General features: G+C 44.0%; 1 protein-coding gene across 1 annotated transcript in view; it reads left to right on the forward strand.

Moving 5' to 3' along the window:
• The window catches only part of LOC109866943 (talin-2), a 145,629-nt gene that overhangs the window by 91,514 nt on the left and 27,532 nt on the right, over nt 1-26,583 (forward strand). Inside the window, exons 20-44 of the mRNA XM_020455870.2 lie at nt 175-469; nt 1,667-1,833; nt 2,862-2,990; nt 5,380-5,493; nt 5,652-5,900; nt 8,016-8,144; nt 8,246-8,348; nt 9,418-9,626; nt 12,113-12,232; nt 12,515-12,712; nt 13,319-13,458; nt 14,024-14,117; nt 14,956-15,045; nt 15,161-15,283; nt 15,504-15,647; nt 15,840-16,001; nt 16,196-16,336; nt 16,992-17,173; nt 18,032-18,167; nt 18,253-18,354; nt 18,460-18,630; nt 18,823-18,969; nt 19,754-19,855; nt 19,977-20,096; nt 21,307-21,453. Coding sequence (XP_020311459.2) covers nt 175-469; nt 1,667-1,833; nt 2,862-2,990; nt 5,380-5,493; nt 5,652-5,900; nt 8,016-8,144; nt 8,246-8,348; nt 9,418-9,626; nt 12,113-12,232; nt 12,515-12,712; nt 13,319-13,458; nt 14,024-14,117; nt 14,956-15,045; nt 15,161-15,283; nt 15,504-15,647; nt 15,840-16,001; nt 16,196-16,336; nt 16,992-17,173; nt 18,032-18,167; nt 18,253-18,354; nt 18,460-18,630; nt 18,823-18,969; nt 19,754-19,855; nt 19,977-20,096; nt 21,307-21,453 — 3,714 coding nt within the window. The remainder of the gene's footprint in view (nt 1-174; nt 470-1,666; nt 1,834-2,861; nt 2,991-5,379; nt 5,494-5,651; nt 5,901-8,015; nt 8,145-8,245; nt 8,349-9,417; nt 9,627-12,112; nt 12,233-12,514; nt 12,713-13,318; nt 13,459-14,023; nt 14,118-14,955; nt 15,046-15,160; nt 15,284-15,503; nt 15,648-15,839; nt 16,002-16,195; nt 16,337-16,991; nt 17,174-18,031; nt 18,168-18,252; nt 18,355-18,459; nt 18,631-18,822; nt 18,970-19,753; nt 19,856-19,976; nt 20,097-21,306; nt 21,454-26,583) is intronic.

Genomic DNA, 26,583 nt, shown 5'->3' on the forward strand with positions numbered 1-26,583 from the left:
TGTTTGTTTGTCCTATCTCTAAATTCCTAGTACAGAGTAGCGTATGCTAAGTTAAATGACTATCACAATAAAATTGTCATTCTTGTACACACCAAAATGAGTCCACTAGCACCTCTGAATGTGTTGTTTAATTTTGAGTGGCCAGTCGAGACTGATTGTAGACTGTTCGTCCAGGTGGTGAGCCCCACCATCAGTTCTCCGGTGTGCCAGGAGCAGCTGGTTGAGGCAGGGAAGCTGGTGGACCGCTCGGTGGAGAGCTGCGTCAAGGCCTGCCTGTCTGCAACAGACGACAGTGAGCACCTGAAACAGGTAGGTGCCGCGGCCAACACTGTGAGCCAGGCACTCAGTGACCTGCTGCAGCACGTACGCCACTATGCCAGCTGTGGTGAGCCCATCGGACGTTACGACCAGGCCACAGACACCATCATGACCGTCACCGAGAGCATCTTCACCTCCATGGGAGACGCAGGTGAGCTCTGGGAGGGGAGAGGCGGATGAAGTTGGGAGGGGAGAGACAGCTAAAGTGGAAGGGGAGGGGAGAGGTTCAGAACTTTTTGGGAGGTGGGGAGAGAACCTTTCACTCTTGATTCGTCTTGCAAGTATTTTCACATTCCTGGCTAGTTCTGGCATTCAGCAGTTTGAGTCAAACCTCAAACCTTTAGCTAGCTATTATCAAAGGACGCAAGATGTAATAATTATCATTCAAGTAGACAGGACTATCCAGCCTGTTTCTTGTCTTTTGATTTTCTTGAGACTTTCACTGGGGTTGTTCCTATGTATTTTGACTGAGTGGGACCTAAGATGTTGTCAGTTTATGGTTTATATTAACCGACCTTCAATACCCTGCTGTCGAAACATTTTCAAAGCCTGAAATGTTTGTTATGGGTTGCCCATGAGTCTGAAGAATTCCCAACCCCAGCCAATCCTCAAGGGGTCGTAGAAAGCATATCATCGAAAACCACTACAGAGCTTAAAATCTGCTCTCAATCACATTCAGTGCGGCTTTGAAATGTAACTGGAAACATATGACTTTAAAAAGTTGTATAGGGCTCAACACTCCGACTTTCGTAAAACATCGTAAAATAAAACTGCAGTAGATCAGCCAAGTATAATTTATTATGAAATATGTCTTTAAAAGTCCCATTTCACTGATAGGGGGAAAAAATGTGTCTCTAAGGCTGTAGTCTGTAAAGTACCCTCGATGTAGTAGTGCCTTTGATAGTCTTCTCTCCAGTTATTTCTAGCTGGAGGTGGGTGTTTAGCAATAACAGTTTTTATAGGCTGACTGGGGGAAATACGGTATCTTCTGTACAGCACTATAGAGGTTTTATAGTGCTTTTATTCTTCTATTTCCTCACAGAATACACATAAAGACAGATGTATTTTTTATAACCAGTGAGGAAGACAAAAGTAAACTGCTGTGGTACTATCAGTACGATACCAGAAGGTGAAAAGGAAATTGTGTAGTGTGTGAAGTCCAATGAGGGATCAGTAATCAGTGAGTGTAGTCTAGGCCATGTTTCTGTGTAGATACTGTAGCGCAGTCGGGAGATATTGACCCTGGCTGTCTCTCTCTCTCTCTCTCTCTCTCTCTCTCTCTCTCTCTCTCTCTCTCTCTCTCTCTCTCTCTCTCCCTCTCTCTCTCTCTCTCTCTGACCCTGTGTAGGGGAGATGGTGCGTCAGGCCAGGGTGCTGGCTCAGGCCACTTCTGACCTGGTCAATGCCATGAGGTCAGATGCTGAGGCCGAGGTGGACGTGGACAACTCAAAGAAGCTCCTGGCTGCAGCCAAACTCCTGGCTGATGCCACAGCCAGGATGGTAGATGCTGCTAAGGTACAGGGACAACCACTATGCTAGCCTACTTAGAGTTCTACGATAGATTTGTTGTATGCCATTAGTGTGTAAACTGTACAGTATGTCATGTTAGTGTATTATCATTAGTGTCATGTCTACAACTATAACTAGAATTCCACTGCTGTCATTTGTTGGAAAGGAGATTTATAGTATTCCTAATGTAGTCTGGGCTGTAGCTTCTCTTTAGAGCTGAAATAATGAAAGTGCAGGGCCAATGGTTCTTAATAAGCCCTTGGCGCTGTAGACAAGTATAAATGAGCAGGATATTATCAATGTGAAAATGCCAGGCAAGTGAAACGATGCTGATGCTTTTGCTCTGTGACACATTCATCACAACATTGCTGCCATTACAAAGAGGAAATAGGAATCTTGCACTGGTGGTTTCCTTGGAAACTGTCAGAAAGCAGACAGTGTCTAATGCTGCTCTGCATTTAATGCACGGTCACAGTGTTTGGAAATTGTTCAGAGTTCTACTGAGACATTAAATGTACAGTCAGTGTTGGGAAAATGTTCAAAGTGCTACTGAGACATGTGGAGTACAGTCACAGTGTTGGGGAAATGTTAAAAGTGCTACTGAGACATGTGGAGTACAGTCACAGTGTTGGGGAAATGTTCAAACTGCTACTGAGACATGTGGAGTACAGTCACAGTGTTGGGGAAATGTTCAGTGCTACTGAGACGTGGAGTACAGTCACAGTGTTGGGGAAATGTTCAGTGCTACTGAGACCATGAGAGAGGGTTTGATATTCCCTTTGCCACTGCAGAACTACGATTGTAGTTAGTGGTGATTTTGCTTGTTGTGTGTGTGTGTGTGTGTGTGTATGTGTATGTGTGTGTGTGTGTGTGTGTGTGTGTGTGTGTGTGTGTGTGTGTGTGTGTGTGTGTGTGTGTGTGTGTGTGTGTGTGTGTGTGTGTGTGTGTGTGTGTGTGTGTATGTGTATGTGTGTGTGTGTGTGTGTGTGTGTGTGTGTGTGTGTGTGTGTGTGTGTGTGCGCATGCGTACACAGGGAGCTGCAGCTTACCCAGAGAATGAGGACCAGCAGCAGAGGCTGAGAGAGGCAGCAGAGGGGTTACGTGTTGCCACTAACGCTGCAGCTCAGAATGCAATCAAGAAGAAGCTGGTCAACAGGCTGGAGGTGGGTTGGGTGGAGAATGAGAGAATATTGTAACCTTTGTGCTAACTTTGAGTCCCTTTCCATTTGTAGCTTTGTAGCAATCAACGTTTTCCACCTTACACTACTATGTCATTTTTCACAAACAAACCCCATTAGTCATCCAACACCATGACGCACCATTAAAGAGGAGAGTGTGTCAGACACCCCTACATAGATATGTGTGAAGATGCATAGACCCCCCCCCCCCAAGCCTTAGGAAAGTGTGTCAGACACCCCTACATAGATATGTGTGAAGATGCATAGATCCCCCCCCCCCCAAGCCTTAGGAGAGTGTGTCAGACACCCCTACATAGATATGTGTGAAGATGCATAGATCCCCCCCCAAGCCTTAGGAGAGTGTGTCAGACACCCCTACATAGATATGTGTGAAGATGCATAGATCCCCCCCCAAGCCTTAGGAGAGTGTCAGACACCCCTACATAGATATGTGTGAAGATGCATAGACCCCCCCCCCCAAGCCTTAGGAAAGTGTGTCAGACACCCCTACATAGATATGTGTGAAGATGCATAGATCCCCCCCCCAAGCCTTAGGAGAGTGTGTCAGACACCCCTACATAGATATGTGTGAAGATGCATAGATCCCCCCCCCCCCAAGCCTTAGGAGAGTGTGTCAGACACCACTACATAGATATGTGTGAAGATGCATAGATCCCCCCCCCAAGCCTTAGGAGAGTGTGTCAGACACCCCTACATAGATATGTGTAAAGATGCATAGATCCCCCCCCCCCAAGCCTTAGGAAAGAGCATTGCAAAAGGCTAAATGAAATAGAATGAATTTGCACATATGAGGTGTTGTATATATTCTCTACATTATTTCTGTTCCTGCAGCAGGAATATGTGAATCCTATTAGTTGTGTGAATTAGTTAATCATAGTGTAAAGATCTGGGTTTAGCCCCTAGTATTAGTAGACCCCTAAAGACCAGACCCGCACTGCACTGGAGCTTCCACTGCACACACCAACCGAAGGCTGGAATCAGTTTGATATCTGATGCATCATTCTCTGTAGCCTGTAATGGTAATGGCTTCCACTCCAAAGAGGAATCAGAGATAATAAAAACCATTTAGAATGTAATGTGTTTAGATTAACTGAGCACATACCTTCAGCTGCCCATTCATATGGCTGAAATGTCTCCTACTGATCTCCTAAAGCGTTGTATCTGTTTGAGTTTCAACACATTGCCATGTGTGTTGTCCTTACCAGCACTCTCTGCTTTTAAAATAATACTAAATATGTAGTCTGTTTGTCATTTCTGTTTCTGTTTCACCAGAGAGAAATTAAGTCTCTCTTTCTCTCTTCCTCTCTCTTTCTTCCTCTCCTCTTGAGAGATGAGCCAGACAGGCAGCATTGTGCAATCTGTTTGTTTTCCACAGGGCAAAGATAGCATTGTTGTTCAGGTTCTTGTTTCATCCTCCATCCTTCCACCCACTTCTCTCACCACTTTCCATTTTGTTGATACTTCAAAGAAAGTCACCTGGGTGTGGATTAATGGCAATACAAAAAGTCTATTGTACAGTGCTTATGTATTGCATTTTGAGAAGATGTTGTCCTCGTCCCAATAGGCACGTTGTGTTAGCTAATCCAAGTTTATAATTTTAAAAGGCTAATTGATCATTAGAAAACCCTTTTGCAATTATGTTAGATATTCCATTCAAAATCAGCCATTTCCAGCTACAATAGTCATTTACAACATTAACAATGTCTACACTGTATTTCTGATAAATTTGATGTTATTTTAATGGACCAAAAATTTGCTTTTCTTTCAAAAACAAGGACATTTCTAAGTGACCCCAGACTTTTGTGTGTGTGTGTGTGTGTGGGTGTGGGTGTGTGGGTGTGTGTGTGTGGGTGGGTGGGTGGGCCTTTCATTCAATTATTTGGATTCCACAAAAATCCAACATTTTGGTCAGTAATTCTTAAAGAAATCTTTGGATTAGTTTGTGACACCTCATTATGTTTGATCTATCTGGGAAGCTCAATCTGATACTGTATACAAAGCAGTATTATAAACCAGGTAGTTTGAGTCCTGGATGCTGATTGACTGAAAGCCATGGTATATGAGACAATATACCACAGGTATGATGCAAAATTACTTGTTTACTGTTCTAATTACATTAGTAACCAGTTTACTGGTAAGGCACCTCGGGGGTTTGTGGTATGTGGCAAATATATCATGGCTAAGGGCTGTATCCAGGCACTCCGAGTTGCGTTGTGCTTAAGAACAGCCCTTAGCCGTGGTGTATTGGCCACAAACCCCTGAGGTGCCTTAATTATACCACCCTCATCTATGTCTCTGATGTAAAACACATACCTACAACAATTGTCAATATCTCTCTCTGTTTCTGGAACAGATTGCTGCTAAGCAGGCTGCGGCTGCTGCTACTCAGACCATCGCAGCTGCCCAGAATGCTGCTGTGTCCAATAAGAACACTGCCTCTCATCAACAACTAGGACACAGCTGCAAGGTACAGTAATATGGGTAGAGATTGATTCACAGCGAACAGGATCACTGTTAGATCACTCTGGTGAAATACATACAGTATAGAATCATTTACTACATTGGCAGCATTTATATTGCAGGTTTCATTACATTGATTTAATCAAATGATATGTCTATTTGAAGGCAGTGGCAGACCACATCCCTCAGCTGGTCCAGGGGATGAGGAGTAGTCAGGCTCAGCCAGAGGAACTCAGTGCCCAACTAGCCCTGATAATGGCCAGCCAGAGCTTCCTACAGCCTGGCAGTAAGATGGTGACGTCTGCAAAGTCAACTGTCCCCACAGTGACGGACCAGGCTGCAGCGATGCAACTTGGCCAATGTGCCAAGAACCTTGCTACCTGCCTAGCTGAGCTACGGACAGCCACCCAAAAGGTAAGTTCTGTACCCAGAGGTGTAGCACACACCCTCACAGCCCCCGCAAGGCAGAGGTTGGGGGATTTGGGGGCCCCCAACCACCCCACACCCAAAAAAGTATGCTTTTTATTTTTCATATTGGGGTTGTTGTCCCCCCGAGGGTGGGCTCCCCAGATAGTGAACAGGTCATAAGCTGTTAATTTTGGGGGGGAATTACAGGAAATTGGCTTTAAAAAGGAAACATTTTATCTCAGCCTCATTGCAAAATGTGTCAAATAGCAGGAAATTAGGTCAGTGATTCTTGAAAGTCGGAACAAAATAGTTGTCCGGTAGGGGAGCATTATTTTTATTCTTGAAAGAAAATACATTTTGTTGGATTATTTGAGCTTAAAATGTAGAGTGCCAGTTTTCTTTATTTGAACTATTTCGTACATTGTAGAATAATAGTGAAGACATGAAAACTATGAACTAGCACATTGTAGTAACCAATCATATAGTAACCAAAAAAGTGTTAAACAAATCAAAATAGATTTTAGATTCTTCAAAGTAGCCACCCTTTGCCTTGATGACAGCTTTGCACACTCTTGGCATTCTCTCAACCAGCTTCACCTGGAATACTTTTCCAACAGTCTTGAAGGAGTTCCCACATATGCTGAGCATGTTTTGGCTGCTTTTCCTTCACTCTGAGGTCCAACTCATCCCAAACCATCTCAATTGGGTTTAGGTTGGGTGCTTGTGGAGGCCAGGTCATATTATTGATGTCCTTTAGTAGTGGTTTCTTTGGCTTTTTTGAGGAATCTCAAATATAAAATATATTTTGATGTAACACTTTGGTTACTACATGATTCCATATATGTTATTTCATAGTTTTATTTTCATAGTTTTGATGTATTCACTATTATTCTATAATGTAGAAAATAGTAAAATTAAGAAAAACCCTTGAATGCGTTGGTGTGTCCAAACTGTTGACTGGTACTGTGTATTTAAAGGAAAATATTTGTTTGGGGAATTTTCTAAATACTTTCAATATCATTGATTTCCATCTCGGCTCTATGGTTGGAAATGCCGTTGTCCGTAGCAAAGGATCCCAAATTCAAACTCTCCAAAAAAATTGTTTAAAAGTGTTTAAAATTTGAATATTGATGGATATTAACTTTAAAAATCTCATGTAGTTTCTTGAAATAGTCCTCTGTGACTTTAAAACATTTTAAATTCAGAACTGTGATTCCTAAAAGAGGTGTCTGAAAATTGGTCAACTCCGTCAGATTTGTCTAAAATCCTAAATGAATCAGGAATGAGCAGTGTACGCTATACCTTCAGGACCCCTTATTCATGTCCTCATTACATGTAGTGCAACAAGACCACTCATGGTCTGTAAAGTTCTCTACTTTTGAGATATTTAAACAAGCAATATTGGAATCACCATGGTCATAACCATAAACTGTCAACTCCATGTGCCTGATAGATTAAGATAGAATATGAATAATGGTTCAAATATGTTACATTTAATTAGGTTTTAGAGTCATAATGCAACTGAGGAAAAACTAAATTGCTACTATGTATACCACTTAAATGAAGAATAAAAATGCAATTTCTGTTTCCGTAAAACATAAACTCTGTCAATTCTGAAAGATCTGATAGAATGGTTATGTTTTTATTGGGGATTGTCAACTCCGTCACTGATGGCTAACCCCCTTAATGAAGACAATGTTTTTTGTCAATATTAAAAAATATATATTTTAATCAATGGACAATAATTGTATAACTGAAATGCATTTTATAGTGTCTCATGGAATTGACAAATCCAGTTAGTTGCTTTTTAAGAAGAGGAACGTGATTAAGAGGTTGTTCCTTTACATGGTGTGATAGCTTTCAAGAATCCCTGAGCTCTAAATCAGCAACATTTTCTCTCATCCTCACAGCAAAATGTGTAAAATAGCATGAAATTATGGAAATGTTTCTCTCTGTTCCATGGCAAAAAAATATATAATTGTTTTGCGGGGGCCCCGCGAAAATAAGCTACGCCACTACCTGTACCCCTCTATCCACAGCTACTGATAGTCATGTTTTCATACAGGAAGCACAGCTTCTGGGCTCTGTGTGAGAGAGGTTTGTGTATGTGTGCTTCTGCAGGCCCATGAAGCCTGTGGTCCTCTGGAGATAGACTCTGCTCTCAGTGCTGTCCAAACTCTCAGGAGTGAGCTTCAAGATGCCAGGATGGCTGCGCACGATGGGCAGCTCAAACCACTTCCTGGGGAATCGGTCAGTTCATTATAGAATACATTGATTTGTTCCAGTCATGCAAAGCAAATCTGCAGATGTGTGAAAATGCATGACTTGGTGCTCCTGTGTTGTCCCTACAGCTAGAGAAGTGTGCCCAGGACCTGGGTAGTACCTCCAAGGCTGTTGGCTCCTCTATGGCCCAGCTGCTGACCTGTGCTGCACAGGGCAATGAGCACTACACAGGTAGGAGAGCAAACACAGCGTGCACTGAGAATTATTGAGCACTACAAGAGGAATGTTCACCTAAACTGACAGACATCATTGAGTGGCTGTGTAGAACGTTTTTTCTGGACTAGACTTATTATTTTCTGTCCTTTTTAGTTAGATGTTATTATTTGACATTAGGAACCGTTTCTTCAAATGTCACAATCAGCTACAGGGTCTCAGTAAAGCTCTACTCTACTAAGTGGGGTAAGAGAGGTTATAAAGTAGGCAGTAGAAACCCTAACAATCATTCACTTTCCTTCTACCAATAGATATCCAAGTGTAATTCAATTCTTGATTTAGTGATGATGTTATCACTATTGCCTAAGAGCAAGCAATAAACCCAATGGGTCCTGCTGCACAGCCTGTCATTTTCTTTAGCCTCCATTCTAGCTCCATTTAGTCTCTCAGGAGAATTGATGAAGACAGATTTGAATAGTGTCTTCTAACCATGGCTGCTCCCTCCCTCCCTCCCTGGCTGTGCTGCTTCACGCTGGGGCCCAGGGTGCTACTCTCTCCTCATTCATCTTATTTTCACTAGATTCAACATTCCATTAGCAATGGGCTCCACTCGGCTGGATAATGAAATTTGATGCAATTTGCTGCATTCCCTCATCTTAGCTTTGTGTGTAATAAGTAAAGCCCCAATCTCACATGGTGCCTCGTTCTCCTATCTATCTAATTTGTTTTAACAATAGGGGTGCTTTAGATTGGGCTCACTGCTATTCCTACTGTTCAGTTACACATTACCAACAACTCATTCTATTCATTTTGAGCACTAAAGCTGCACCTCTGAATGTGTGTATGTCTTAATACAGGACATATTTAGTGAAGTGATAATGAAATTGAAAGGAAGTTTGTCGAGTGAATAAATTATGATGCAGATATCCCGAGTCAGTAGGTTGTTTAGCTGCATCTTAAAGAACAATGAAGAGGCACACTGGGATGTTGACACCAGGTTTTCCGTCATTATTTCCTGGACTAGCTTTGTTAATCCAACTCCAAGACTTCCACTCACTCCAACACTGTCTGTCTCTGTTGTGTGTAGGAGTGGCTGCCAGGGAGACTGCCCAGGCCTTGAGGACACTGGCCCAGGCAGCCAGAGGTGTCGCTGCCAGCACTAAGGAACCCCAGTCTGCGGCGGCCATGTTGGATTCTGCCCAGTACGTCATGGAGGGCTCTGCCATGCTCATCCATGAGGCCCACCAGGCCCTGGTCTCCCCCGGCGACGCAGAGAGTCAGCAAAGGCTAGCACAGGTGAGGAACTCCTGACATGCTGATGTACACACACATGTAATTCAATCATTGCATCCAAACTGCTCGCTTGCGTCAACAAGCATCGGCGTAGCCAGGCGCTAAAATAGAACTTGGTTCTATTTGCGACGCTTGATGTAGTGCAAGTCCCGCCTCTCCCATCTCATTGGTTTTTAGGAGCATATACCCACATGGGTGTTTGAAAGATGAACTGAGGTCCATACTCCAGTCCAATTGGTGGTTGCCAACCGCCATATAATGTCCAAAGAAGAAGAAGCCTGAAGGAGGAGAGACTACTAGAAAATAACCCTTTTATCTGTGGATTAATTGTCAGAGTATAGGACCTTGTGCATTTCAGGTATAATAACAACCCTATGTTTATATCCCAGGACAAATGATCTAGCACCAAAAGCTAGCTAGCTAAATTGCCATAAATGCTTAATGCTTTTCGACCTTACCCAAATTAATATAAACTCAGATTTTTTTTTCTCCCTTTTTCAGGACCCTGTCTTTCAAAGATAATTCTTAAATATCCAAATAACTTCACAGATCTTCATTGTAAAGGGTTTAAACACTGTTTCCCATGCTTTTTCAATGAACCATAAACAATCATAAACATAAACATAGACCTGTGGAACGGTCATTAAGACCCTAATAGCTTACAGATTGTAGGCAATTAAGGTCACCGTTATGAAAACTTAGGACACTAAAGAGGCCTTTCTACTGACTCTGGCAAAAACACCAAAAGAAAGATGCCCAGGTTCCCTGCTCATCTGCATGCACATTCCTTAGGCATGCTTTAGGGAGGCATGAGGACTGCAGATGTTGCCAGGGCAATAGTCTGTACTGTGAGACAGGACGGACAGCTGAACATCCTCGCCGTGGCAGACCACGTGTAACAACACCTGCACAGGATCGGTACATCCGAACATCACACCTGCGGGACAGGTACAGGATGGCAACAACAACTGCCCGAGTGACACCAGGAACGCACAATCCCTCCATCAGTGCTCAAACTGTCCGCAATAGGCTGAGAGAGGCTGGACTGAGGGCTTTTAGGCCTGTTATAAGGCAGATCTTCACCAGACATCCCCGGCAACAGCGCTGCCTATGGGCACAAACCCACCGTCGTTGGACGAGACAGGACTGGCACAAAGTTCTCTTCACTGATGAGTCGCGGTTTTGTCTCACCAGGGGTGATGGTTGGATTCGTGTTTATCGTTGAAGGAATGAGCATTACACCGAGGCCTGTACTCTGGAGCGGGATCGATTTGGAGGTGGAGGGTCCGTCATGGTCTGGGGCGGTGTGTCACAGCATCATCGGACTGAGCTTGTTGTCTTTGCAGGCAATCTCAACGCTGTGCGTTACAGGGAAGACATCCTCCTCCCTCATGTGGTACCCTTCCTGCAGGCTCATCCTGACATGATCATCCGGAATGACAATGCTACCAGCCATACTGCTCGTTCTGTGTGTGATTTCCTGCAAGACTGGAATGAATGTCAGTGTTTTGCCATGGCCAGCGAAGAGCCCGGATCTCAATCCCATTGAGCACGTCTGGGAACTGTTGGATCAGAGGGTGAGGTCTAGGGCCATTCCCCCCAGAAATGTCCGGGAACATGCAGGTGCCTTGGTGGAAGAGTGGGGTAACATTTCACAGCAAGAACGGGCCAATCTGGTGCAGTCCATGAGGAGGAGATGCACTGCAGTACTTAATGCAGCTGGTGGACACACCAGATACTGACTGTTACTTTTGATTTTGACCCCCCCTTTGTTCAGGGACACATTATTCCATTTCTGTTAGTCACATGTCTTTGGAACTTGTTCAGTTTATGTCTCAGTTGTTGAATCTTATGTTCATTCAAATATTTACAGATGTTAAGTGCTGAAAATAAACGCAGTTGACAGTGAGAGGATGTTTCTTTTTTTGCTGAGTTTAGTTGGTTCAGAGTTTGTTTTGCTAATATTTATTTCAACCTGCGTGTCCTGATCGCGTCTGGTGTGGATGGACAAAATCAACATGCAAGCAATGGCACATGCGTGTGCCCGGGTCTAGTCAGCGTGTGACAGATTTCCTGTATTGACGTCCTATTCAGACAGTTGTGTTAATGTTCCAAGCACAGTCTTTTTTGTTGGGCTCTTTCCTCTCCTCTACATTCTGGATGATAACCGATTTGTAAACCCTGCTACTTTCCATAACAATTATCTGCTTTAAGGGTTGCTATTTTCTCTTCTCAGTCTCCTGCTCACAGGAACGCTAGCTCCAGTAAAACTGCTTATTTGCAGCAGGGCCCTTTGGGAGATAAACATATTGGTTGGCATATGTCTGTGACGGTAGCATAAATTAGTGACATGGATTGTCGTGCTCCGCTTGCAGGCTGATTTGCATTTAAGATGTTTTTCCTTCTCAGAGCTGTGCTCTGTGACTGTGGAGCGTGGTTAGAATGTGTAATGTCAGCCCACTGACAGGCTGATCTGTGATGTGTTGCAGGTGGCCAAGGCAGTGTCCCACTCTCTGAATAACTGTGTGAACTGCCTGCCTGGCCAGAAGGATGTGGACATGGCCCTAAGAAGCATCGGAGAGGCCAGTAAGAAGCTGCTGGTGGACACTGTGAGTCCTGCTGCCAGACCGGCGAGGCTGCAGTTTGGAGTGTTGATTTTATTACACATCTGAACACGGGTGCTTATAGAGAGTCAATGCTGACCTAAACCTAAATACACAGTTGGCATATTTTACCTCTAGTCATTAATCATCTACACAGACATTTCACAACTATCCAAGGAAAAATTGAACATAAACATAACACAAATACCATACGGATTATTATGTAACAAATAATACTGATAATAATGTACGGACTACTATACTTGTGTTTTTCCTGTATGTCTCCAGCTCCCCCCCTGCAGTAAGTCCTTCCAGGATGCTCAGAGTGAGCTGAACCATACTGCTGCAGAGCTCAACCACTCAGCAGGAGATGTGGTCCATTCCTCCCGGGGTACCAGCAGCCAACTGGCCGTGGCTTCTGGGAAATTCAGTGAGGACTTTGATGAGTTCCTGGACGCCGGCGTTGAGATGGCTGGACACACTCAAGTAGGTATCATTATCTGTAGCAGGTCGCAACAGCCCCATAGAAATATCTGATTCCTCTCCTGTGAAATAGGTCTGGACAAATGTTATGACGCCTGAATATACTGTTGGTGGACAGGAGCGGTTTAGATTTAATAGGATAAAATGGAAATGCCTCTGAGGTAATCATGTTGAGTATCTTCACATTTTTCTGTCACTTGAGCACTTAAGCTATTTTGATTAATTTGTTAATTAGGCCTTTTCATCTAATTTACTTAGGCACATGATTGTCCCCGAGAGCGCTAACACAGTCAGACGTAATGAGATCTTTGATGATGTTCTGGTTATTTTGCCCATTAATTTGGATAGATTGTGTGGGAGAGCAGTTGATGTAGCATGACACACAGGCCTTAATCAGGCTTAAATTAGTAGGGGACTGGCTGGCTGAGGTAGGGGACACCGTTCACATGATGCCAGTTTCATAGGCCATTCCACCAGATAGACAGTGTGACAGTTGTTGACAATAAGTACAGTTGCATTTTCCTGGAGAGATGCGTCTTAAATAACGTGTTGACCAGTCTTCAACATATTTTATTCCAAGAAACAGCTGAGTTGTCTTGTGTCTTGCAGTCCCAAGAGGACCAAATCACAGTGATTGGCAACCTGAAGAACATCTCCATGGCATCCAGCAAGCTCCTTCTGGCAGCCAAGTCCCTGTCAGTGGATCCTGGAGCAGCTAACGCCAAGAACCTGTTAGCTGCTGCAGCAAGGTGAGGCCACTCTATATGGAGCTGAATGGCATAGAATAAGGATGTCACTTATCACAAACTACTTGAGTATAAGGAGGGTCTACATTAGCACAAAGTAAGACTGTAAGGAGTGACTTTTAAGTCCATTAAATCAAAAACATATTCATATACTGTATATTCTGACTCGGTTTTCATTCAAATCCACATTAAACAAGTACACTATCTCCATTCTATGAAACATCTCTGCTGTGGTTGTACGGCCCATTTCACAGCATGTTGCTAGGCTGAGAGATAGACAGAGATAGTAGGGTAGAATCCCCCCTGGTGGAGAGATGGCAGGCAGCTGGCCCCGCTGGGCTTTGAGCCTGACTGACTTCCCTCTCTTTAATTGTGCAGATGGAAGCCATGGCTGGAGCTTGTCTGTAATCACTAAGCATAGCCTCCACACTCCTGTACAGTGTGAGATTGTCACAGGGAGAGAGGGGCGATGGGCTCTGCCATGCATGTGTAAAGTAAAAGTGTATGCGTGTGTGTATATAGAGAGGTGAGTGCTGAAAAGCCCTGTGCCATTGCCCTTGTGTTTCAGAGCGGTGACAGAGAGCATTAATCAGCTCATCACACTGTGTACCCAGCAGGCACCGGGCCAGAAGGAGTGTGACAACGCTCTGAGAGAACTGGAGGTAGCTGTTTTACTGTACACTAAACAACCCTTTTTATGTCCAGGCTAGGTAATATTCATGTTTATTTCAGTCTACACAAAGTAAACGGTTTTGATGTAGTAACTTTTTGTGGATCTGTCTCCGTCTGTTAGTACATTTGTACGCTCATACATTAGTCACGTGATATCTTAGACAGCACTAGTCTGGTTTTGTTGAAAATTATGTGTCTTGCCAAAGAGATCCATAATTAACAACATTACGCTGATTGGCTCAAGGGGGGGGTGCTGCATCATTATATTTACTGCTGCCTTGTTTTGTTTTGATTTGAATCCTGTAAAGCAATGGTTTACCATTCCAATTCATTAATGATGGACGAATTGGATTATATTTAACGGCTGAATGAGATGCATGTTGCTGAGGGTTTCTGTATTGACATTATTTTATGCTCTGTCTCCATGGGAAATAATTACTAAGTCGTTTACTTCCTCTGTGCCTTGAGCCCCTTCAGCCCATGTCCCCTCCTTTTCACACGCTCTGATAGTTATTACCGGTCTCGCTCTGTATCCCTCCTGCATAACATTGAATGACAGTCACCATTAATTTCAACCCCTGGAGTACCACTAATTATACTTTTATGTAACTAACAGATCTGTGGGTTATTCTCCTAAGTGACTGAGTAATAGTGCTTGGCGAAATGACTTCCCTCTATAAGTTAAAGATTACTTCATAACAGACCTATTAAAAACAGTTGGACTTGTTTTTCATGCAGCACACATTTTAATTCCCCCAAGTTGAATATCAGATTGGTTCAGCAGTTTGTGCTCTCCTTATTGTTGAGCCCCTCTCCCTCTGTGTACAGGCTGTGAGAGGATTGCTGGACAACCCCAGTGAGCCTGTCAGTGAGCTCTCCTACTTTGACTGCATCGAGAGTGTCATGGAGAACTCAAAGGTAAAGCCTTACAAAACATTCACAGGCATCATAGACTTTAAATATCAGCAATATCTAACGTAATAGACAGCTGAAGAGGTAATCTTACAGTTTACTTCCATTTCTCCATGTGCAGGTTCTTGGAGAGTCCATGGCGGGGATTTCTCAGCACTGTAAGACGGGCAACGTGCCAGCGTTTGGCGATTGTGTGGGAGTGGCGTCCAAGGCCCTGTGTGGGTTGACGGAGGCAGCTGGACAGGTGAGATCCCAGCCTAGTACTGACTGACTGTCTGGAGCCTACAGCCTCCCTTCCACTCCTCCCTGCTATCTGGTCTGGGTCTGGCACACAACCAACAGTCCCTATCAGCTCTAGACCTCTGTTCATGTTTAGTTACAGCACCTACATGTACCTCTCTCTAAATCAGAAACGAAGCCATGAGCGTTCCTCTCTCCTCTCTATCCTTCTCCCCACACTGCAGGCCTCCTACCTAGTGGGTGTGTCCGATCCAAACAGCCAATCTGGTCAAGAGGGTCTGGTGGATCCAATCCAGTTTGCCCGGGCCAACCAGGCTATTCAGATGGCCTGTCAAAACCTGGTGGACCCAGCCAGCTGCCCCTCTCAGGTGAGAAGACCAATGTAGTGAGACATTTATTGAGATAATGAATCTATTATACAAATAGTGACTTAATCAAATGGATTGTTAAATTTGAACATCAACATAACATCAAACTTGTTCTCACAATATGCATCTATAGATAAATGTCTTTACTGTTTTGTTTGTCATTTGTTTTGTTTGTGTTTGTTTGTTTATTAGGTTCTGTCCGCAGCGACGATTGTAGCCAAGCATACCTCAGCTCTTTGCAATGCCTGCCGCCTGGCCTCGTCCAAGACATCCAACCCTGTGGCCAGGAGACACTTTGTTCAGTCAGCCAAAGAGGTTGCAAACACCACGGCCAACCTTGTGAAAACTATAAAGGTATGTGTACTCTCTGCCATGGTCGACTCATAAATGGTATTCTTGTACTTTGTGCCTTCAGGAAAAGTAGATTTATTGATGTTCTCTGTTTCACTTAAAATATTTCCGTCATTTGTAATGAAGACAGATGGCTATATTGTGTAGCTGAGTTGGAGTGTTGGCTTAGGAGGTCATGTCCAGTTGTTTTCTTCCAGGCCTTGGATGGGGATTTCTCAGAGGAGAACAGAAACAGGTGCCATGTTGCTACAACTCCACTTATCGAGGCTGTAGAGAATCTATCCACATTTTCCTCCAACCCGGAGTTTGCTAGTATCCCTGCACAGATCAGCAATGAGGTTCGTATAAGTGCTTGTTCATGGGGTGACTTTGTATTGTGCAATATGTAAGCTCTTCAGTGAAAATACACATTTGTCATTATCTATATGAAAATTAAAATGCAGTTCTTGCTCAGAGGACCATTTGTTTTTATCTCCTAATGTAGTCACCTCATGTAATATAAAGGAGACGGCAAAGCTACTCCTACAGATTCCATGAATACATTGGTGACTAGGGAATTCAATCCCCTTGAAATAGGACCTCCGATATAGAGCCAGTACAGTGCAGGAAAGCGGGTGGAATTGGTTTGATGCACCATTTCCCTCTAATTTATTTAATGTCGGTAAATGGCTCAAGGAGAAATCGGATGTATTTTATGTTACAATGTAGCAGAAAGAGTCCTCACACAGCCTTAAAAGCGTTGACTGTTATCTGTTGGAGGGCAGTGTTTAACTGCTCTCTTTCTCAGCACAGCTGCTCTAATCTTCAGCTTGTTAATCTAATTGTCGAGGGAGGCTTTAGCTGCCATCATAAAGACTCTAGGTGTGCCTCTGCATCTCTGTGTGAAGCAGAACAATAATTATAGTAAGAGATCAATGACATCTGTGTAGTGTGTTGCTATTGAGCTGTTAGTTAGTCCCTGTCCTCCCCTCCCTCCCTCTTTCCCATTTCCAGGGCTCTGCAGCCCAGGAGCCCATCATGCGTTCAGCCTGCTCCATGCTGGACAGCTCCACCCTGCTCCTGGAGACTGCCCGCTCGCTCATCATCAACCCCAAAGACCCGCCCACCTGGTCCATCCTGGCTGGGCACTCCCGCACCGTCTCTGACTCCATCAAGAGCCTCATCACCTCCATCAGGTCAGCACAGACCCCTCTGGTTCTGCACTATGGTGCTCTAGATATTATCATGTTAAGGCCTTGCCGGACAACTCACCCAGACTATAATTCCACTGCTCTATCGATCGTGCATACATTCAGAATCTGCCATCCTAGAAGTTGTTTGTGTGAGTTCAAAGTGAAGGGCGTTGTACAAAACAAATTAATCAGCAATCGGATCGTCTCTAAGAAATCTATCCAATCAGAGTATCAAAGTTGATAACATCGTCATGTAGGCTGGCTCCTGAACCCAACCGATCGGTTTCTGCGACTAATCAAAACGGTCAGAATATGTTTGCGTTCTAGAAATCGTAGGGGAGGGAGGCAAATCCAGACTCATGGTGGAGAAGAAACGTCAGTTTGGCCAGAGCGCTGTGGATGGGGTAGCCAGGCAAATTGAGACTCGGGGTGAGGGGGAGTTCAGCTATCTCTGAGTAACTGTCGGTTCTACTGAGCAGTGAGTTGACATGTAATTTATGGTGGTTGGGTTTCCACCTGCCATGTAATAGGAAGAGGAATGCTCTAGGGCACTGATAAAGATGAGTAGGCAGAGTTCCGTGGAGGATCTGCTGTGCTGCTGGTGCTGCTTAGACAGATTTCTTATACTTAGAAAGACCCTCCTGCTGTTTTGAATAGAGGTGTCTTCCCTCATTATCTCTCACACAGAGTAAATTGCCCCTTAGCTTCAGAACATGTTGCATCTGGTCAACCTCTAGAGACCATGTTTGCAAAAAGTGTACCTAGTATACCTGATTTTCCTTCTTTGAGGTGTGATACTGCATTAATAACCTGCTTGTAGAAGTACTGCCTTGTTCCTATTTGTCATGATACTGTTGGTAGGGACAAGGCACCAGGGCAGAGAGAGTGTGACTTCTCCATTGATAACATCAACAAGTGTGTCCGGGACATCGAGCAGGCTTCTCTAGCTGCTGTGGGCCAGAGCCTACAGGGATGTAGGGATGACATATCTTTGGAAGTAAGTTTGAACTGTCATATCATCACTATAATTGCTTTTTGTTCATTTTCATTTTCCCAATCATAACTCGATGCTGCCCCCTTAGGCTTTGCAGGAGCAGCTGACATCGTCGGTGCAGGAGATTGGACATCTCATCGATCCTATCAATACTGCAGCCAGGGGTGAAGCTGCCCAGCTGGGACACAAGGTACTAGTCTGGGACCATTCCCCTACAGGTAGAAAGTCCTGTCTCCATGATCCACTCCTCTTATTCAATCTGTCTCATACTGTTACATGATACTGTTTCTCCCAGGTGACCCAGCTGGCCAGCTACTTTGAGCCCCTCATCGTGGCGTCTGTTGGCCTGGCCTCTAAGATCGTGGACCAGCAGCAGCAGATGAACATCCTGGACCAGACTAAGACCCTGTCAGAGTCCGCCCTGCAGATGCTTTACGCAGCCAAGGAGGGAGGTGGAAACCCTAAGGTAATGTTACTGTACAACACAGGGCACAGAGGCCATGTTTGAGCAATGGAGCAAAACTTAATTAGTATAGATTTGTGTGCACCTCGTTCCACAATCTATAGTATTGCTTATTGTAGTTGCATAGCCATGTGTATTGATAAGATGAAGATCTTTGAGTTTCACGGTGGCCTGGTGTGTTTACTGCGTGTCCAGGCGGCCCACACCCACGACGCCATATCAGAGGCTGCCCAGCTGATGAAGGAGGCTGTGGACGACATCATGGTGACTCTGAACGAGGCGGCCAGTGAGGGCGGCATGGTGGGAGGCATGGTGGAGGCTATCGCTGAGGCCATGGGCAGGGTGAGTGGGGCTGGTGTCCTGTACAGTAGGGTGTGTAGTACTGTATAGTAGTAGTGTGTATGTGTGTACATGTGTGTGTACAGTATATCACAGGAAGTCGGTGGCACCTTAATTGGAAAGAATGGGCTCGTGGTAATGACTGGAGCGGAATAGTGGAATGGTATCAAATACGTCAAACGCATGGTTTCCATGGTTTCCAGGTGTTTGATGTCATTCCATTTGCTCTGTTCCGTACATTATTATGAGCCGTTCTCCCCTCAGCAGCCTCCACTGGTGTATATGTGCATGTGTACTGTGGCCCCAAGCAGCTCAGGAGTAGAGCTCTCCTGAGAACACTCATCTCTTCCAACTGCTTTAAGATGACTCCACCACAGTGGGCGAGCAGAGAAACATCCTCTAACTGACACTCATTAGTGAGATGGATGGGAAGTGTCAGGTCCAGGCCTCAGAGCTGTCAGCTGTCACTCATCCACTGGCTGTCACTCATCCACTGGCTGTCAACATCCGTCTCCTAGGATCTGTCACAGACTTGATAATAATGAATTATGCCTGCATTCTTGATTGGCTGAATAGAATATAACACATTGCATAGAAAATAACACATTGAGCGGCCTTAAGTGGATATCTGCATTCTGCAACATATTTATGCAGAGAGTTCATTGAATAAAGAAAAGCTTTATTCAAATGTGTGGTAGATGCTTGGTTGATATTCATATGTGTAGATTATGTACAGTAAGTAGCTAGGTTGAATATTTTAAAACGAGTCGTGCTTTTCCCTCTGCAGTTGGATGAGGGCACTCCCCCTGAACCAGAAGGATCCTTTGTGGATTACCAGACCACCATGGTGAAATACTCCAAGGCCATCGCCATCACAACTCAGGAGATGGTGAGCACAAACAACGACCTCATAAATATGCAATGTAGCCTTATAGATATAGACCTCTTCATCATTTCTGAAATAACTAAATCACAGTCATGTTATGACCTTGTTCTGACTGTGTCCCCAGATGACTAAGTCAGTGACATGTCCAGAGGAGCTGGGTGGCCTGGCCTCGCAGGTGACTGTAGACTACAGCCAGTTAGCCCACCAAGGTCACCTGGCAGCTGCCACCGCAGAACCAAAAGAGGTGAGAGGTCAAGTGGCTCCTGTGGGTGCACTGTCAAAGCAGGATACTGTTTAAATATGGGATAATTTTTCTGTGGTACCCCTATGGGCATGTCCTATGGGAGATTCTTAATTGGTTTGCTCAACTCCTCTGTCCTATTTCCCCTTCCTCTCCTCACCTCCTTTTGAAAAAGATCAAAGGTAACCGAGGGGAGGAGAGGAAATGTGGAAACAAATGTGCATGTATGAAATGACTCTCCTTCACTCGCGTGGCATCGTGCAAATGACGTTTACAGGGGTGGAATCCCAAATGAAATGTGTAAAGTAGTAAAAGGAAATGTAGCTAGACAGTTCATAAATAAACGGATAAGTAGCTTATTGTTTTTAAATATGTGCAAGTAAACAACAGCTGATTCAAAGGGGGTGTGGCGGATCTCAAAAATCTTCCACAAAGGACTCAGGTGATACTTTTGTGCTTCCCCGGCAGGAGGAGGCTATTGAGGAGACCAGGACTCTCCTCTGTTTGCCTAAAAAGGAATTTACACTCTCCTTGACCCCTCAACCACTTACCGGGGTCCCAGAGGAGAGGATGGAGGAGTCGAGGAGAGGACAGTCTTTTGCCCAAATGAGAATCTCTCTTGTCTTTACACAGCAACTTATCAAAAGAGATTTGATATGCAAGATATTTGCATATGCTTAGAAAATATGCAGAGATGTCACACGGCGGATGGCATTCTTTGATATGATGCATCTTCCTTGAGGCAGTACTCAATAGTGTGAGATCAAACTCTGGAATATATTTCCAGCTCTCAAACCTCATTCTCTCTGTTGCTGCACCCACATAGCACGTGTTTAATGCTCGTCTCTGAGAGGGAGACCGCTATCTATATTATGTGTGAAGAGAGAGCCTAATAACCACACACTCTTATCAATTCTCTTTACATAACTTGTTACCATAGTGACATTGTACCCCTCCAAGCCTAAAAGCCTATAGTGATGCTGATAATGAATTCACACCCACCCACCCATTCATTTCTGAGTCAGGAAATTAAAGGTGTACTACCATCAATCCCTCTCAGGTACTGGAAATCCTTTTTTAACCAGCAGCCTGATAAGAGGTAGTCAGTCAGTCGAGGACATGATGAGACATAGTCTGCTGTGTGGAGGGAGACAGGGAGTGGGTGAGATGGCTCTGTAATACTGATGGACTGGCTGTCTGACTGTGCTTGCAGGTGGGCTTCCAGATCAAGACGCGGGTCCAGGAGCTGGGCCATGGATGTATCTACCTGGTTCAGAAGGCTGGAGCCCTGCAAATGAGCCCCACTGACAGCTTCTCCAAGAAGGAGCTCATTGAGTGTGCCCGTGCCGTCACTGAGAAGGTAGGGGCTGATATAGTGGAATTATTTGCCTGAACCTTGTGGTAAATTGTGCTAACTTTGAAGTCTTTAGGTTTAATTTTAGGTTTAATTTATTTGCACCAAAGAAAATAAGCGATAAACAACAATACAGATTTTAAAATATATATATATATATAGTTGATGTCGGAAGTTTACATACACCTTAGCCAAATATATTTAAACTCAATTTTTCACAATTCCTAACATTTAGTCCTAGTAAAAATGCCCTGTCTTAGGTCAGTTAGGATCACCACTTTATTTTAAGAATGTGAAATATCAGAATAATAGTAGAGAGAGTGATTTATTTCAGCTTTTATTTATTTCACCACATTCCCAGTGGGTCAGAAGTTTACATACACTCAATTAATATTTGGTAGCATTGCCTTTAAATGGTTTAACTTGGGTCAAACATTTCAGGTAGCCTTCCAACAATAAGTTGGGTGAATTTTGGCCTATTCCTCCTGACAGAGCTGGTGTAACTGAGTCAGATTTGTTGGCCTCCTTGCTCACACACGCTTTTTCAGTTCTGCCCAAAAATGTTCTATAGGATAGATGTCAGGGCTTTGTGATGGCCACTCCAATGTCAATTAGCCTGTTAGAAACTTCTAAAGCCGTGAAATAATTTGTTGTCCTGAAGTCATTTTGCCACAACTTTGTAAGTATGCTTGGTTTCATTGTCCATTTGGAAGACCCATTTGCGAACAAGCATTAACTTCCTGACTGATGTCTTGAGATGTTGCTTCAATATATCCACATAATTTCCCTGCATCATGATGCCATCTATTTTGTGATGTGCACCAGTCTCTCCTGCAGCAAAGCACCCCCACAACATGAAGCTCCTACCCCTGTGCCTCACGGTTGGGAGGGTGTTCTTCAGCTTGCATGCCTCCACCTTTTTCCTCCAAACATAACGATGGTCATTATGGCCAAGCAGTTCTATTTTTGTTTCATCAGACCAGAGGACATGTCTTCAAAATGTACAATCTTTGTCCCCATGTGCAGTTGCAAACCGTAGTCTGGCTTTTTATGGCGGTTTTGGAGCAGTGGCTTCTTCCTTGCTGAGTGGCCTTTCAGGTTATGTCGATATAGGACTCATTTTTCTATGGAAATAGATACTTTTATACCTGTTTCCACCAGCATCTTCACAACATAATTTGCTGTTGTTCTGGGATTGATTTGCACTTTTCCCACCAAAGTACGTTCATCTCTAGGAGACAGAATGCGTCTCCTTCCTGAGAGGTATGACGGCGACGTGGTCCCATGGTGTTTAAACTTACATACTATTGTTTGTACAGATGAACGTGGTACCTTCAGGCATTTGGAAATGGCTCCCAAGGATGAACCAGACTTGTGGAGGTCTACAAAAAAAAAAATCTGTGGTCTTGGCTGATTTATTTAGATTTTCCCATAATGTCAAGCAAAGAGGCACTGAGTTTGAAGGTAGGCCTTGAAATACATCCACAGGTAGACCTTCAATTGACTCAAATGATGTCATTTAGCCTGTTAGAATTTTCTAAAGCTGTGACATAATTTTCTGGAATTTTCCAAGCTGTTTAAAAGCACAGTCAACTTAGAGTATGTAAACTTCTGACCCACTGGAATTGTGGTACAGAGAATTATAAGTGAAATAATCTGTCTGTAAACAATTGTTGGAAAAATTCCTTGTGTCATGCACAAAGGTAGATATCCTAACCGACTTGCCAAAACTATAGTTTGTTAACAAGAAATTTGTGGAGTGGTTGAAAAACAAGTTTTAATGACTCCAATCTAAGTGTATGTAAACCTCTGACTTCAACTGTATACATATAAATCGGTGTGCAGGTGTGGTTGGAAGCCCAAGGGCTTGTATAAAAACCCCACCACAAAAAAAACGACATACAATTCAAAACTAAAAAAGGTTTGTTTAAACAAATGAATTGATCAGCAACCACAAAAAATGTAACAGTATATGTTGTGTTTAGATGTGTGAGTGTGAGAGAGTTAGGCTATATGGAGGAGATTCCTGACTAGTTTGGTTCATCAGGCTGACCCCTCGTCTTTGCTTGAAGTTATTGAGGGATGATGAGGTTTTAGCAATGTGATAAGAATTTTAGAGTGTGGTACCTCAGAGAATTGACTATCAGACACAATGTTAGGTGCGGCAGTGGGGAGGGTGAAGGTTATCACAGTGTCTTCTGTTATATAGATGCATTTCAGAATTAACCTGGAAGAATCCATTGACGGGTTTAGGTAAACTTTCTGGGAGGTATGAGTTTTTGTAGATGAAAATGCATAACTGGTGTAAATTGATGAGGAGTTTCTTCAACAGGCCAGGTAATTAGAAGAGGCAAATAGATTTTATATGATGAGTCATTTGTGTAGGTTTTTTATTTTATTTTTTACCTTTAAGTTAAGAACAAATTCTTATTTACAATGACGGCCTACCCCGGCCAAACCCGGACAATGCTGGGCCAATTGTGCGCTGCCCTATGGGACTCCCAATCACAGCCGGTTGTGATACAACCAGGAACCAGGAACTGCAGTAACGCCTCTTGCACTGAGATGCAGTGCCTTAGACCACTGCGCCACTCAGGAGCCTTAGGTAAAAGGCATACAGTATGTACTGGCCCAGACAATAGTACAGTAAATGAGATATGGGTCAATTAAGCTATAGTAAAGAGTTAGGAAGCAAGCATGATTTTATTATCTGAATGCCAAAATATATATTTCAGTTGATTTGTTCTGCACCTTGGCTTTTGTTACTGCATTTGAACATGACTAGGCTTCGAGTAAGTTAGGATTTCTACTTTAAGTGAAAGAGAATGTAATTCCCTTGAATGGCAGTTGCTTACTGTGTTCTGGGTATGATGCCGGTAGCAGAATCACTAAGGGGTTTTTGTGAAGAAAGAGTCCAGGTGTGAATGTCGTTTTGGTATCAGGGGAATTGGTGAGAATCGGCTCCAAGGATAATGGATTGTTATAATAGAGCGTTCTCCACTGTGCCTGAAAAACCTTGTCCCCCTGAGCCCTATAGCTGGGGGAAGAACTGGGGGAGTGAGTAAAGCAGACCTACATTAACTGTTATATTTGCTATGTGTTGTATTACATTAACAACTTGTGCTGTACAATAGCCGTGAAGATGAATATCAATTCAGTGCTTCAGTTCATGTTCTCATGGTTACACTTCCTGTACATAGTGAAATTAGGCCAGTTAGTCCTTTCTGTGACCCTACCACTAGTAGAAGATATCGCTGGTTTTCAATGAGTCTGCATTAGAATTTCTCTCTTCCCTCACCGCATGATTCCATTTAAGACTCATTTCAGACATGAATAATTTGTGGCCTCGTGCGTGTGGGGAGCTGAACCTTGAGGTGCCTCATTTGAATTTTACTCTCATGGTGTTTCGTTTGTGAGGGGCTGCAGACGTCTGTCTCTCTGTCTGGATTAGGAAGGATAGAGAGCACTGTGTGATGCAGCGTCCAGAGTCATTAGTTTCATGTGTTTGTGCAGCAGTAGGCTCAGGGCTAATGCACGGTTCCCCCTCTCTCTCTCTCTCCTGCTGCCAGCTCCCTTCTCAGTCCAGCTCTCTCAGATTGCCTCACAGTCAGCCCTCCCATTACCTTGATTCACATCTTGATTTGAATGCAAATGGGAAGCTTTAATCAAATGACGATTTCATCAACACGTTATTTGGTATGGGGGATCATGTACTGTAAGCCTTGGATCCTGAATGGTGGTTTTTATTCAGATGGTATGCTACAGCTCCTTTATTTTCTCATAACAACATAATTAGGTCAGAGTGAATGATTTGTTTATGATCATGCTGTGTTTGGATGCTTATTGATAAAGACCCAGGGGTGCTGCTGTTAATTCACACCACTCTCTCACTTCAGTATCTTGCCTGGTAATTTTCAGATACAATTTTTGCTCTTTTTGTTGGCAACTATGTGTGTGTTTTTCTATACCTGTTCGCTCGTCTCCCTGCAGGCTTTACAGACGCACCCCACCACTTGGCTGCAACCCTTCTAATTTAGTGTACCCTTCACGCACAACCCATGTGGAATTCCAGGTCTCTGGCAGCATTTGAAACTACCAATCTGTGGTCAAGAACGCCAAGTTCATCTCAGCCTATGCTGAGAGAACACTGCTACTCCAGCAGCTCTTTGTTCATCTGACTACGTTTTTTCTCATTGTCTGAGAGCATCTGATCATAGCAGTGGTGGCACAGGCCTACTCATTTCTCCTAAATGGAGATTTTCTCTTTTCTCCCTCTCTCACTTGTCCATTCAAGCTTAATATTATTGTCATCTATTGCCCACCAGGTGCCATTGGAGAGTTCCTCAATGAGCTTGACATCTTGATAAGCTCATTTCCTGACGATGGCTCACCGCTCTTCGTACTTGGCAACTTCAACCTCCCAACGTCTGCCTTCGATGGCCTCACTCTTTCCCAATCCCCTCCAACTCACAAGGAAATACGCTTGACCTCATCTTTACTACAGGCTGCTCGCCTTCTAATCTCACAGCAACCCCCCTCCAGATCTCTGATCGCTACTTTGTTTCCTTTTCTGTCTCCCTAATCTCCAGCCTAACCACTCAACCCCTACCCATCGCAACATTCTCTCTCTCCTCTTCTGTCCTATCATCTCTCCCTTCTGCTAAATCTATCTCTCTCCTGATTCTGCCTCTTCGGCCCTACTCTCCTCCCTTTCCGTATCCTATGACTCACACTGTTTTCTTTCCTCCCGGCCGGCTCGGCCGTTCCATCCTGCCCCGTGGCTAAATTACTCATTGTGAGCTTACAGAACAGGCCTGCGGGCAGCTGAGCAAAAATGGAGAAAAACTCAACTTCCCGAAGAACCTATCATCCTTTCATTCCCTCCTCTCTACCTTCTCTTCCTCTGTGTCCACTGCTAAAGCTACTTTCTACCACTCTACATTTCAAGCTTCTTCTTTTAACCCTAGGCCACTCTTTTTCACCTTCTCCTCCCTCCTTAATACTCCACCCACTCCCACTCCCTTCTCTCTCTGCGGACGACTTTGTCAACCACTTTGAAAAGAAGGTTGAGGACATCTGCTCCTTATTCATTCAGCCTATTGAGTCCACTGGTCTCACTCACACAGAACTACCCTA

This window comes from Oncorhynchus kisutch, linkage group LG22 (genome assembly GCF_002021735.2).
Source record: "Oncorhynchus kisutch isolate 150728-3 linkage group LG22, Okis_V2, whole genome shotgun sequence".
NCBI lineage: Eukaryota > Metazoa > Chordata > Actinopteri > Salmoniformes > Salmonidae > Oncorhynchus > Oncorhynchus kisutch.